Below are 15,274 nucleotides of genomic sequence, written 5' to 3' on the forward strand. Positions count from 1 at the left end.
ATGTTGCTATTACTCATAGCGGGTGAACCCGGAATCATACTTTCTCTGTTATAATCTATATTTACTTACATATGACACTTAAATATACCTTGGCTCTGCTTATTGGCTGTTGTTCGTTTTTACTCTTGATCAACAATTTATAATAAGGTGTTAAGAAAACGGGCAGTTAATATTCAAAGTATACGAAATCACACAAGGCAATTATATTTTCATTTATTATATTAAGATGTATTTTTAATGTTAACCATATATTACTAGTTTTTTTGAGAATTTTTTTGTACCTCAAATATCTTATCATGCCTCAAGCTTCTTGTGAGTTTTTATCTTTAAATTTAATATATCATTAGATAGCTATAACGATAAACATTATTTTATATAAAAAAAAAATTAAACATTTTTGTATGATTACTTGAATTAAAAAATTATGCTCGTTTATCATTACTTATCACAGAATGACTCAACATATAACCTAATTATATAAAACTAAGATAAATAGTGTCTTCTCTGTTTGAACGTGTATAAGGATGATGAAGAATTTAAAAACTTTATAGAATCCATGACAGACCGTAATGTCCGCGTGACATTAAAGGAAATATGTTTGCGGAACACTGGTATTTTAGCCTTGGTTCTTGTTCGATTCAGAGGAAGTAAGCTATTAGTTTTATACGTGTAATTGTCGAGGAAGTGAGCTGCAGTCTAGTCCCCCATTATATGATACAATTGATGAATAGTCAACGAACATGTGTGCTTGAGCAGATTCAATTCATTCCCTTTTAGCTAACCCCTTCCCATTCAATGAGAAAATTGATTTCAATGGGTAAATAAAACATACCGAATGTTCTTTTATCAACCTCCATACATATGTACTATGTATAACTTATACATATATATGCTAAAATAGTTGAATTTGCATATTTTTTCCTTGTGCACTAATAATAAATATTCTTAATCAGATTTTAATCTATGATTGTCTATCAACTATGAAAACACATGCCAATTCATTATAAAGACAATCAGTATATTGTTTAGGATGAAATACTTTAGTTTAATATTATCATTGTTTAGATAGGAAAACAGGCGTAAACAATTGAACTGTTCCTTCATTGTTTTTTTAATATATAGGTATAAATTAGTAGACTCATTACATAGAGCGGCGTTAAATAATTTTTAAATGTTGGCATAGCCATTATTTGTTATTACTAGAGGAGAGCTTTGGAACTAAATCTAATTAAGCGAAACAAAATATGCAAATAGCGTAGAAAATCTCGTAGACATCGCAAATCAAAACGAGGGTGGCGCAGCCGATGTTTAATTATGTAAATAAATTTTCATGCGTAGAAGGAATCGTTAAACAATGCGCCAGATGAGGCTATCCCCAGCCTCACTCAATGGTAAAAGTTTGAATAAAGAACAGGCCTCGGGCCAGCTTCGAAACCGGTACGCGCTCCTCTTTTTTTTTCAAGGCCCTCGCCTTGTAATAATTGTCTATGCTTTTAATTTCTTATACAAAAATACACATATAGTTCTACAGCAGATAAAAATTAATTGTTAGTTTAATATTACATTCAAAAGCCAAAATTAATACGTTTGTTTATGTGCTTTGTCCATTTTTAAAAGATTAAGTACTTATTTGCACTTGCTAGTTCAAGTTGTTTCGTGAACTTTTGCTTGCGTAAACATTTCTCGTGATTAAATGCTCTCGAATCCTAAATTCACCCTTAATGAGAGCTTAGGACCCTCGGCCCGGAGGCGCGGAAGTGGGAACTCATCAGTGTCTCTAATAGCTTGAACCACCTTTACTGTATTAAGTAAATCCGATACTTTCTAATGAGTATGTCGCTTTAACCTTTGTTTTGAAGCTACCGAAGGTGTTTGTGTTACAAAACTTAACTCGTATTTAAACTCATTTTGGATTTCTATTTAATTATAGTAAAGATCCTAAGAAAAAATTGCCAACCTGTAAATATATTTAAATATATATTACTGTTACAATTGGTTAGATTTACAAAGATATTAATGTCAATGTGATTTGAATTTCAATACAAAACATTTTTAAAAGCCCCACTGCCGATTACAATAAAAAACTACATCCAGAACTAAATTTGGCTTGTCCCTTGAATGTTATCACCTCATCGCATCGTCAAAGCAAGCACAATATCTCATAATATTCTTTATGACCCTTCTCATAAACAGAAACGGTCCCCAGTAATGACACCCCGTCGAGGGGAAGGAACGTCTAACCGACCGTTACGGTCGCCGGATATGTGGCCGCTGCATTTTATTACCACTTTACTCTGCCACATAATCGACCTTCATGATGAAGGGCTTCTCCAATGCTAATAGCCAGTTTATATTACGCGGTCATCACGTACTTCTAACTCTGAAAATAGTCTTCGCAACCGATATTTGAATTGTAACTAGAAAATCAAACATTGTTTAGATAATAATTATTAAGCATAGTACTCATTCATTGCAATTTGTTTCAGGTTGAATTTATAGAAGCTTATTGCACACCACGCGACACAGCGAGAAGATCACCACAGCGTAGTCGTCGCTCGAGGGAGCCTCGTCGTTCCCCAGATACATCCCGATGGCGTTACGATTCTCGTCGCCACAACTACGACTTTGATTCACGAAGACCTTACGAGTACGAATCTAGGAAGTATTGCGGAAGAGAATACGACGCGGATTCGGGAAGACGACCAGCGTTTGACGCGGAATCAGCCCGTCGGCGTGCGGATTACGAATCAGCTCGAAGGACCGACTTTGATTTGTCCGCTCCCGAGGTCTCTAGGCGGAGTCCCGAAAGTGCACCAGAAGGTTCAGCAGATTCCCCCCCTGAACCAGCTCCTTCCGCTCCACTACGTCAAGAAAGACATTCAAGACATCGATCACAGCCATATTACGAATCTGGTAAATAGTTCATAATGTCTTTATTTCAATATAACTAACACTTAAGTAGTTTCAAAAGTAATTCAACCGATGAGATTGCGAAATAGAGGAAGCAAATTTCGTGTCTATTTTTTTGGTTTGCTGGTTTCACACAACCAGCACATAACACTCCAGCTCATTTCCAAAGAACGCACAAAGCCGCTTCTTTGTCATAACAATCGCGCTAGAGACTTGTTAAGGCATTGTTCTCGAGTCTAGAGATTGTATCTAATCCTGTCCGTTTGCCACAAAAATGAAAAGAAAACAACTCGCACGCCATTCCTCGTTACACATATTCTCGGGGTGGGTTAATTAACTCGTTCACGTTTCATTTTTAAAATGTAAACTGTGTCAGAACAACTGGAGAGGTACCTCGGAAATTGTGACAGAATACTTATAAGTCAGACAATGCTGTTGCATGACAAGCTGCTTATGTAGATTTTATATATATTCATAAAATACTGAACTACGAAATCAAAGTGAAATCTGAAATTGAAGGTAAATAAAGGCGGCCCTATAGATATTCAATAGCTTGACATTTGGTACAAACAATTACGCTGGATGAAATAATACCCGCACTACATCAGCAACAATAGCAACTTTTAATCAGCCCTTTTTCTGTTAGTTCGTCCGTCTAGACTGGGAAAAATGTCCCGACGTAATAAACAGAGGCTTTTTGATTGCGATGTCGTTTGTCCATGAAAAGAAATTCTCTTTTATTCTGATTAATACATCCAATTCATTTACTGTATTGATTTTTCTGGAATAACTATGCAATTAATAATTAATATTGCAATAATGTTATAGTTTAACTTACACATTTAAATTGTTTGAAACTTATTTAATTGAAGTCGATATTCTTGACATTAAATTTTCTACTGCTTCAAAAAGACATTTAACACGTTAATCGCAGCAATTCAACAATATTTGATGCTCAGGGGTTCATGTCCACTCACGTGGAAAAGCAATTACGTCACCTAATGACGTCACTTTACAACCCCCTATACTGAATGGACAATTTACAATGTTTTGCTACGCTTATATACATTCTATTAGCAATGAAATATGTATTGATGTATGTTGCATGGCTAAAAAAAATCGTCTTGCATGCCCTATACAGGTCCTACCTAACCGTATGTCACATCCTGAAGTTTCAAATCCAAACTTTTTGTGTTCGACATGCATTCAGAAGGATGCCTTTGTTATGCAAGCAAGGAATTCTCATTAGGGTATTTCTACGTGCCTTTGAAATAACATTAGCATCGTATGCACGAGTTAAAGGGGATTTATCGCATTCATTAACCTAGCGTAATAAGGGTGCTTCGTTTAAAGGAAAGTAATGTAAAATTGGCTTTTATAAAAATGTTATTGAGTTTATTATTAACATAAATAATTTTAATTCAAGGTTATGACTATATATCCAAAAGAAAATATGTCGTTTTCAAAATGTGTAAATTAATGACTGGTGTTTTGTTTGCTTCAATGTTATGGTTCTTTAAGTTAAAGAAATTCGTCGTAAAATATAATTTGAATGTTCATTTAAACGACGCCACTTGAGACTAACTGCGGTCTCAGACTTGTAGAATGTTACGAACTCGGTCCTTATTCGTGACTTTCATCTAAGAAAAGATTTAAATTTAAATATTTTTTTTAAGCGTTCGAAAGAATAGTTGTATAGATATAGTTAAATCAAACATTTTACATTAAATAATTAAAGAATTTTGTTTTAGAATCATCTTCAGAAGATCGATCATCTTCAACTGAGGAGGAAGACGAGTTCGGTGAATTAGATCCGTTCGCTACAGCACCTTCACTACACTCGCCGGACAGTGGACGTTCTGATCCCCGATACGCGAACGCACCCAGACGAAACCCAAGCCCTTATTATTACGGCGACCTATTTAAATCAGCGCCGCCACCCCCAGCTCCTTCAGCGCCAACTGTATCATCAACATCTTCATCACGTGGCCCTCGCTATAGGAAATCTGCGAGTCTCGACGCTCCACACGTCGCACAGAGACCAAATCTGCCTAAAAGGTTCTCCGTGGCAGAAGATGGCTTTCGTGAATTAGAGCGGTCATCATCATCGTCCGGTGAGAGCGCGTGGATGCCGCCGAGGCGCCGCGGGCGCGACGCGGCCGGCTGCGCATGCGCCGCGCCCGAAGATGTAGAGGAGCATAGGTCCTCGAGAAGTGTGTTCTACGTGCCAGCGCCATTGCCACGCTGGCCTCAAGAAATGACGACTCGACAGATATACGAAACAGCCTTCGACTGTAAAATAGCCCGCTCTGATGATGACTTGGACGACTTTGATCGTGTCAGCAATCATCCGGCCTTATTGCAAGCGGAAGAGCGGAAGGTTGTTTCTTCTGCATCATCAGCGTTTGAGGCTGTTGAACGGAGTGAACCTGACTACAAAGGCCGGCGTAAAGTGACCATGAAAACTGACAGCGTACGACGCTCTAAAATTCCTACGATACGACAAAAAAGAGAAAATGAAAGTAATGCTTCAGCTTTATCAGAAGAGCTAGAAAAAGTACACATTGAAGAAGAGGATCGTACTTCAACATCTCAACTTCCATTGCGCGGTTATACTCCATCACCGCCTTCTACGGCACCGTTACCCACGAAATTTCAGCAAAAGGATGGGTCTGCTATGAACAGTATTAAAAGTGCTCCAAATTTACCTCAAACCCAACCATCACATCCCCGCCTTAAAGATTTGCGGTTACCTGTTAAATCACTAAGAGCTCGTGAGACTCCAACCAGTAGTGATGCGAGTTTGACTGATGTGAAAGCCTCAGTATCAACTGAACTTGACGTTGGACAACGACTCAGGGATTCGAGCCGCGAATCCCGTGATGGTGACGACGAGAGGGTACAATCTAAAGACGGTATTTTTTTAGAGATTAAGGGTCGACCCACTTCCGATTCTGATACACCTGAAATGAATCGATATAAGGGCCCTAAAGGGGTCGGCCCTATAATGGAGTTCAAAGGTAGGCCCGGTGTTGCACGTCCACGGCGAAAATATTCGAGCACAGAGAGTATGGCTACTAGTAGCAGTGGTGGAAGCATGGAATCACTGCGAAGTAGCAACAGTGAGGGAGATAGAAGTAGTAGTAGCTCAGAGAGTAGACATTCATCGTCTTTGAGTTCACACAGCTCGGATTCTGGTAATGTGCCATTTGTTAAGTCACATCACATGCAACTATCGGGGTTTGGGCATCATCCTAATAAACTACACATTCTAAGTCCTATATCAGATAAATCGTCTCAAGAACCGGCTTCCGAAACATCTGATAATAACAAGAATAACAATTCACAGAAAGTTTCACCCGAAGACGCCGAAACTGGTAATGTAACAATGCAGACCACCGTTGAAATCTTACCCAAACCTAAAAGACGTGCTTTACAGAATAGAAATTTGCTAAACCTAACGTTCAGACATTCAACGCCTGGCGATACAGAAATCCAAGGATCAGATAGTGGAATATCAATACATTCAAGAGAAGGAGTTGATTCGAGAAATGCATTCGTTAACTTCAAGAACAGCAACACTGAAGAGGAAAGGAAAGATGAAGACGTTGATTTGTCTGATCTTCCATTCGATATGCCGAAACTGCGAAGACGTAGGGCTGAGGCCGAGGTTGACCTTAGATCTTTGCCCTTCGATATGCCTAAACTAAGACGTAAACTCCGCGGACAATCTTTACAATTAAATAGTGACTTCGGCGAAGCCATCTCTAATGCTTCATCCAGTCAAAGCGTACAAGACCTGAATCAAGGTTAGTTAATAAAACTTACTTTATATAAACTTACGAACTATTGAATTATGTCAGAGTCCATTCGTCTAATGTCTAAATCATTTACGAAGGTAGTTATACAAAAAGCAAATCTAAGAAGGGACTGTCGCATTTTATTTCTTTCGTTGTTGAATATCTTTTCGTAATTCGATGTGACTCGAACAAAATTATGCCGATCAAGACGTATGACTTCAGGCCGTTCAAACTGCTACAACGCCCTCCCAATATTTAATTTACTTGAGTGCTTCACGTAGGAACTTTTTCCTGCATGTTACCTTCAATTTGTAAACTGAGAGATGATTTAGATAGTAATAGTTTTCCATCTAACAATATATATTTTTTTCAGATAAGAAACATCGCGATAAATTGACTTTGAACTTCGAAAGTGGCAGTGGTTCTGGTAGTACCAAAGGGTTGCATTTGAATCTGGGACCGATCGCTCCGCCACGAGACTTGATTGATGCCTCTCTTCCACTTGACCGTCAAGGGTAAGCAACACTAATTTAATTATAGGAATTGTAATTAACTAATTAATTCCTTTGTAAGACTTCGTGAATATTGTTACCTCATCATTCAATAATATAATTCCTTAAAATTTAAGCTGGTTTTGGATACTTTATATAATTAAAAATAGAGCAGTTTTTTATATAATATTGTTATCATTACAGGTGGTATCATGGAACGTTGTCGCGTTTGGAAGCTGAGGGTCTGTTGCGAGACGCGGACGAGGGAGCTTTTCTAGTACGAAACAGTGAATCCGCGAAACACGACTACTCCCTCAGCTTAAAGTGAGTTTTATACAAATATATTTGACATTAATTTTATATATTTTAAAGCTTATGTATGACAAACAAAACTTCTATGCTATTGAAGTTAAGGAGTACGTATAATTAATATATTATATTAATGTTTCTAGATCGACACGTGGGTTTATGCATATGCGCATATGTCGTGGAGGTGAAGGTTATACTTTGGGAGGTGCGACTACCGCCTTCCCCACCGTGCCGGCTCTCATGAGACATTACGTCACAGCCCAAAGACTCCCTGTCAGGGGAGCTGAACATATGGCACTGTCCACACCACTGCCAGCTGTTATGCTATGAAGAAATCACCTTCATCAGTACAGTAACACACTTATCATACACTGGAACTGTGAATGATGTACGTTATAAAAATGTCGGCGACAACTGTGCATAATGACGCCGACGTCGAGTTGTGTCCAGTTTTTTTGATACTTACGTAATATAGCAGCAGTTTTTTGTATGTATAGTTTTAGTAACCAGTAAATGATACCAAAGAAACTTTAGTATGTACGTAATGTTAGCGATTATTTCCGAAGGGGCTTGCAAATTAATTTAGCTCATGTGAGTGCGACGTTGTGCTCAGGATCTAAACTGAATGCCACCATTTAGTCAATCAAAGCTATATATTGGAACATATATAAACCAACCAATCTTGAGACTGTAACGTCCCCCCCTAATGTCTATGCTAGTCCCGAAACCACAGCAACCTGCGACGTAAATGTATGTGATTATAAATAAGTTCAACGTTAATATTAATATTTATTATAATAATTTGTGTATCAAGTAGTTTTGTTTACAGTATAATTATTTACTCATTCATATAAACAATATTAGTTGTATAAAACATATTCGTATATATACGATGACGCATATGGATCATGATAAACTATAACCAAGGTCAAGACGGCCGCAGATAAATATATGAACCGAATATTTATTATCTTATAATTAATTACGTCAAATATTTTGCTCTGAATAATCATTTACGTTCAAACATATATGAAGGCCTAAAATTTGAGCTTTTCAATTTATTTATTTTGAATTATTATAAGTAACCATGCTTTGTAAATGCCAAATAATTAATTTTATTCGTGTATGTATGAAAATGAGGTCGAATGTACTATAATGACAATTACCTTAAATAAACAATTTGTGAGTGAATTTTTAACGTTCATTACTATCGTCGCGACCATGGACTCTGCTGTGACGCAATAAGGTTGATTTTCCTTGAGATCTTCACGTGTGACTCATCGGTTGTTTTGGTCAGTAACATACTATCAGGCTGTGCCATTAGCACAAGTTTGTATCCTCAATCTACTTACGGAGCGTATCTAGTTTCTCGTTCATAAATCTTTGCATATGACAGTCTGGTTTATGAATAAAAAACTGTAAACGCTCCGTATATAGTTAGTTTGTAACTTGTGTTAAGGTTACGGTATACAACCTGTGGCACACCATTTCAATACAATTCTATTCTATTTAGCCACAATATTTATAAGTAATAAATTCGCACTTTAATTATAAACAATAGTATCACATTATTTCAAGCTAGTATAAGTTCTAAGTACAACACTGACATGGTTTAAAATAGTCCGAATATAGGGATTAGTGAATTTTGTAGTGTTACCATGTTTTGATACCGCTTTCATACTGTATTTGTAGATGGACTTTCTCTTTATAGTAGATGACGGTAGCACGAATAAGATCATAGTAAAGAATGCACATGTTATAAAACATTCACATTTACTTATTATATTTTTTGTTATTAGATTTAAGTAGGTTAAAATTATGGACCCCCGTGTTTATATTAATAGATTTAGTCGCATTCGCTGTCACTTTGTTTTCTATTTGATTGATCGTATGTCAGCTGAAGGATTTAATCATTCCTCATTCATTCACTATCCACTCATTAACTCATTCACTCACTAATGACATTTCAAAAGCGGTTACAGTCAATTGCATTTAAAATCAAGTGGCAGGTGAGTGATGTTTGTCAGCTATTATTTTTATAGTTATTTCTGTGATTTAGTTTGATAAAACAAAACGCCAAAAAAAATAATTAGTGTGTAATTGTAAAAAAAAAATGTATGTGGAATAACGCTTTATGTCCAGATAATTGATTGATCTCATTTTTCTTCCCCTGGATGCTTCAGTTACCTTAGAATTATTTTCTATTAATTTGTACCTGATTTTTTGAAAACTAACGATGTTGTTTGATACTTAAATTACGTTTTGACAGATTTATTTTGTTATATAAACACATTAGTATTAATGGTATAGTTGTGTATGGGAACGAGCGAATTTCTATATATGTGAGACATTTACTTGTACGTAACCATAAGCCACCGCAGAGCAGCTTGTGCAAGCGTGCAACTAATTTTAATACATAACTTAATATAAATATTTATTACTAAGTGTGATATATGAACAAGATAAAAACAATGCCTCAACGAAGTTTTTTTTAAGGATAGCTTTATGTAATCTCATATCACAAGATATGGTTTATTAAACTATAAATATGAGATGAATAATCGCATCCTGTGCATTTTTCTTCTTGTTCATGTAAACTATTCATTTGTATTTAATGTAGTAAGTGCATATTGGAAGGTAGGATAATATTCCTGTTGGAATTTTTTGAAGTGTCAAAATTTTTTCCATGAACGACGTAGTCTCTTGTCGTCTGTTAGATAAAATTATAGCTTGTCGTAGTTATAATCAATTATAATTTTTGAAGGTGTAGTTTGAAATGAATGAACAATAAAAAAAAAGTGAAAAAGACATTTCTTTTATTTATGCTAGATGTTTAACCGCCCTACATTTTTAAAACATGGATTTTTTTGACAATAAAAACTATTATACTTGTATATAAAGTATATTTACAGTGTCAATATAAAGTCTTAAGAGCCAATTTGTTTATGGTATTTACTATAAAATAGACAACAAAAAGGTATCTGTTCTGGCTAATCTTTGCAATTGTTGGTCAGATGTTTAAAGAATTTCAACCATTGGAATGTTGATATTTTAAATTCAACAAAGCTTTTTACTGAAAAAAATCAAACGTTATTTATGAAAAGCAATAAAAGAAAATTAGATTTTATTAATATTGATACAAAAATTTACTTAAATTTTAATTATCTAATCAAGTCATAAATGCAATCGTTGTTATTATTAAGTGGTAATCACGCAAAAAAAGTTGAACCTCTGGATAGCATATTGTATTTTAGTGAGTACCTATGTGTAGAGCTCGAATAACACAGGCTTGGCAGAAAAAATCTATGACGTAGGCAAAAACTATGTAGCCATATTAAGCAATGAAGGTAGCATATTATTTTTTGAGTGAACTTCTTATGCGACTTCCAAGAAGGTTGCGTTTAACGTTTAAAGCTTCCTTAAAAAGAGACAGCGAGAGGAAATGCGTGGCGCTCATACGCATGCGCGGAATCAGTTGTTATTTGTAAGTAATGTTAATAAAGTTTTTGTTAAAGAAACACTAAAAAATCGTTAAAAATAAATTTCTATTCTATTCTGTTTTCATTCCAATATTACGAAGTTTCGCTTCTTCCGCGCGGAGGGACTCCAGGCACAATTAATTTTTTTTGTTACATTCATTTAACATTTTAAGTGTAGCGCCATCTTCTATGTTCTGTTTAAACTAACGGTAAAAGCGTAACATTTGCAGGAGTTGTATTTAGTTACGCCTAGATGTCATCATAGCCACAGAAAATTTAAACGTAATATAATTTTTATATGGTTAAAAAAATACCGAAACATAAAAATAAAAGAATACTATTTAACGCTACACATTCTATTTACCAGTATACTAACAATAAAATAAAATACCAACTAACTGAATACAAAAAAACCCATTAGGTACATAAGAAAGTATTACTTTTTTTTAAAACAATTACACGTCCTCTCGCTATTACAGAGGTACCTGTTATAAATACAAAATTCAAACTTACATGTGTTTCAAAATGTTACTTAGAAAATCTATTTATCGTTTGTACTTTATACCAATGTCCAATATTTTTATTTCCAACAATCATGAATAAGTCATTAATATGCATAGGTTCATATATAGGTATATCGACGTTACACAACATATAATTCTGATTTAGAACAAACGTAACCTAAATATAAAGGAAGCAAACGAAATTCCTGTCACGGACTGATGACAAGTTACCGTTTGAATAAAGCTTTAGCATTTGGTCCGTAGAGAATATTTGATTTCGGGTTCAAACGTTCTGTTCATCAGAACATTATAGGAAAACCTGTCAGTAGCAATGATTTACTCAGTGCGTTCAGGAATCAAATATAATTTACTTCATTTAACTGCTGACGAATTAAATTGAAACTACGAACTATTTCGCGAGAAACCATTATGAGTTAAAAATAGGTTTAAATATTTAAAAATAAATTTAGAAATTTCTTTTAAATTCTTATTAAATAAATAAAGTTACTAACTAAGTTCTCAAGCTATAACAGTAATAAACCTTAATAATGTGGAAGTTTCTAAATGTATTGTTTTACTTCGGTTATTTATTCCCAAAGGCATATGAAATGTTAATAGAGACGTTATCCATCTGCCATGTATCTCTAAGTCTCTGGCATCTTTGAGTATCTGATAATTAAGACAGAATAGTGTATCAGAGAGATATTCTTGTGTACATACGCCATGTTTATCATTGTTGATCTTTGAGATTACAAATTACAATTTTTTGGGACTAACATTTCTTATATCATCTTTATGTTCATAATATATTTTTAATGGATCCTACACAAACAGATGATTGTTCTTCGTGTGTAAATTTTTTAAGTCTCACGTATCTTGAATGATGTCGTTTTTAAACATGTCTCTTTTTGAACTTTCTGTGTCTGTTATAAAATGAATCTCTTTTAGTAGATGTTATGAGTTTTTGAAAGATTATATTTCTTTATTGTTTCTTTTATCAAAGTTTTTTAATCAAACGGAGTAGTTGAGTTATAAAAAAACGTTCCGATTAGATTTTTTTGATCAAACCCGTTTATGCTAGCAGTACTACGTACCTATATACATATGTACATATGTGTTGCCAACCAAAATTTATTACTATATGGTTGACAGTACAGCTGAGGCTTTCTATACTAGTCTAGCAAATATCTCTTGAGATTAAATTTGAAGGTATTAAACGGCATTGACCTTTGACTTTGTTATAACAAATACATTGTCTTTAAGTTTCGACTAGTTATATCGTTGTGATGATCCGTATTGCAGGAACTTGAAAATCGATATCTATTAGTTGTCATAACTCAATGAAATAACAACAGCGGTTATAATACCATCAATAAACTTGATGGCCTTTATTTCTAATTATTTTAAAAATTAATTGGCTTCAATAACTAAAATCTGTTATTATTTTAACTATAGGACGTAATTACTTCTTGTATAACGACGTGTGTAGTACAACCTAGTTGTCGGAGGATTATCCGTCTTTGTGTCTTTCACTTTATTCGATCTTAGCATAATTTTCCTATTGTTATCAACTATCGAATGAAAAAAGAAATATCAAAACATGTTCTGAAAGTAGTATTATGAAGTAGATAGCGCAAACATGCCTAATAAAGATAAGTTTTTTTTTTATATTTCAAATGCGGCAAACGAGCAGATGGCTTACCTGATGAAAGGTAGTTACCGTCCCCTAAGGACATCTGCTACATAAGGGATGATGCAAATGCGTTGCCGACCTTGAATGTGAAAAAGGAGAGGAAAGGTTGGGAAAAGGGGAAAGGGCAACCGGCGCTCCCACTCATCGGACGAAAAGCAGCCATTAAAGACTACTTCACGCCGATCTTCTGTGAGAGGGTGGTACTCTCCTGATTGAGCCAGCCCATGTTTGAGGTGTAATTACTTGACCACAGCTAAATTTTACCACCTTACAAGTATGAAGTGAACTTCAAAAATTTTATCGGTAAAAGTTAAAAATATAAATAACCTTTATTACATGATAATTATTAATTCTCTTAATATATGTGTATTTCGTATTTTAAAGAAATGTTATACCAGCATAATAGTAAAAATTCCATAACATGTCTAGGTGTACCAATTATTTTGTAAATAATAAATATCTGTGATAACGATCTTACTAACTTCAGTCCTCTTTAAATAATTGATATTCAGAATTACTTTCATTTCAATTTAAATGAAAATATAATAATTAGGAAAAGAAGTGTAAGACGCATATTGCTTAACGCCACTTTAATTGGGACCTTCCTCAACAAATTAATCTCAAATTTATTTGACGACAGTGAACGCAATATTTAGACCAAAATTATACAAATAAAGTCTATATCGTTAAAACTATTAAGATTCCTAAGTCGGAACATAAATAACAAAGTGTAATGCTGCAAAGTAACATACTGCCGGAGGCACTTGGGATTGTTGATAAAGGGATCACATTATTTACTCGAATTACATCACTTCCATCCTTTTATTGTTATACAAATCTGTTTTACATTAACTTTCTACAAGGTTAAAGTTTATTTCTAAAGATAAATAAGTGAAGCGAGCGAAGACTAATGAATTATACATGTAAAGTTTATCAGAGAAGTGTTATTCTATTTTAAAGTAAAATGTTCGAAATATATTTTTGGATGTGTTAAAGATAACACTGTTCCCTTAGTTAAGATAATATTCAGCGCACTCATCCCCTGAAGCGCTTCAAGAGGGGGTCGATACTAATCTGGTCAAGTTAAATTATTCTAAAACCAGGGGTTGAACGAAGTTTCCGAAATTCCGAAAACTCTCCAAGTTTCCGAAATGTCAACGTATCGATTATCTTGTGCATTTGATTGAAACGAAATGTACCCCACAATATAAATTTATACCTACTGTAACTAAAAACGAACCCGGAAATTGTGTTAAAAAAAAATTTTTTACGTAATAATGAGTTAAAATCTCCATTGTCCTAAAGAGCTTGTACACACCTAGATAATGTGTATTACAATTCCTGATATCATCCATATTCCACTAAAATATTTTCTTAACGAAGGGATAGCCTTTCGGCAGTAACAGCTAGTTTTGTACTCGTACGTGATACAGTTATTTTTTTTCTATTTAATATTTTCTATGAATTGTGTTGCTTAGAATGCGTGTGATAAATTAAATCCCTATTATTATTCCATATATATACATATAATCTGAAGAAGAGGTTTCTAAAAAGCATGACGTCAGTTGTGCTGATTTCACAAATGTGTTGTTCTTGATTATCGTTCATTTCCAAAGATTCAAAAGAAACTATAAAGACTTTTATACCAATTTTCAACTCTGAGGAGATCAGATTTCTTTAAGGGTCGTGTAAGAATGTCTAGAGAGGTAATCGAGTGATTTTCTTTTTGTCTTTTTATGTCAAAGTCAGGTCTGGGATTTGAAAAAACATTTCTTCACAGTAGTATATTTCTATAGCACTAAGTACTACTTATAAAATAATGCAACACAATTAATAATTTGTTTTTATTTTTCTAATAAAAATATTATTTTTTGAGTCTAGAACTTAGACTAGAAAAGGCCTACACTCTAGGTCATTCTGACCACGTCTCTTTATTCATACCAACCGGCTATCCGTCGACATACATAGATAAAATTATAATACATTCTAATAATAAAATACAGAATTGTGTCTGTTACTCCTTCTTTACTTTGTATTTCAAAACCTTTGTAAAAAATATCGTATCTATGAATGAAAATGCAAGTTATAT

The 15,274-nt window shown here is 34.4% G+C and overlaps 1 protein-coding gene across 2 annotated transcripts in view; it reads left to right on the forward strand.

The window, feature by feature from the left end:
* The window catches only part of LOC116768096 (serine/arginine repetitive matrix protein 2), a 94,135-nt gene extending 83,817 nt beyond the window's left edge, over nt 1–10,318 (forward strand). For both annotated transcript variants that reach the window (XM_061523432.1, XM_032658734.2), the window contains 5 exons: nt 2,487–2,913; nt 4,662–6,719; nt 7,084–7,225; nt 7,406–7,525; nt 7,654–10,318. In XM_061523432.1, the coding sequence (XP_061379416.1) occupies nt 2,487–2,913; nt 4,662–6,719; nt 7,084–7,225; nt 7,406–7,525; nt 7,654–7,840 (2,934 nt within the window). In that variant the 3' untranslated portion in view covers nt 7,841–10,318. The remainder of the gene's footprint in view (nt 1–2,486; nt 2,914–4,661; nt 6,720–7,083; nt 7,226–7,405; nt 7,526–7,653) is intronic.
* The last annotated feature ends 4,956 nt before the right edge of the window (nt 10,319–15,274 follow it).

The sequence above is a fragment of the Danaus plexippus genome, chromosome 19, assembly GCF_018135715.1.
Source record: "Danaus plexippus chromosome 19, MEX_DaPlex, whole genome shotgun sequence".
Classification (NCBI taxonomy): domain Eukaryota; kingdom Metazoa; phylum Arthropoda; class Insecta; order Lepidoptera; family Nymphalidae; genus Danaus; species Danaus plexippus.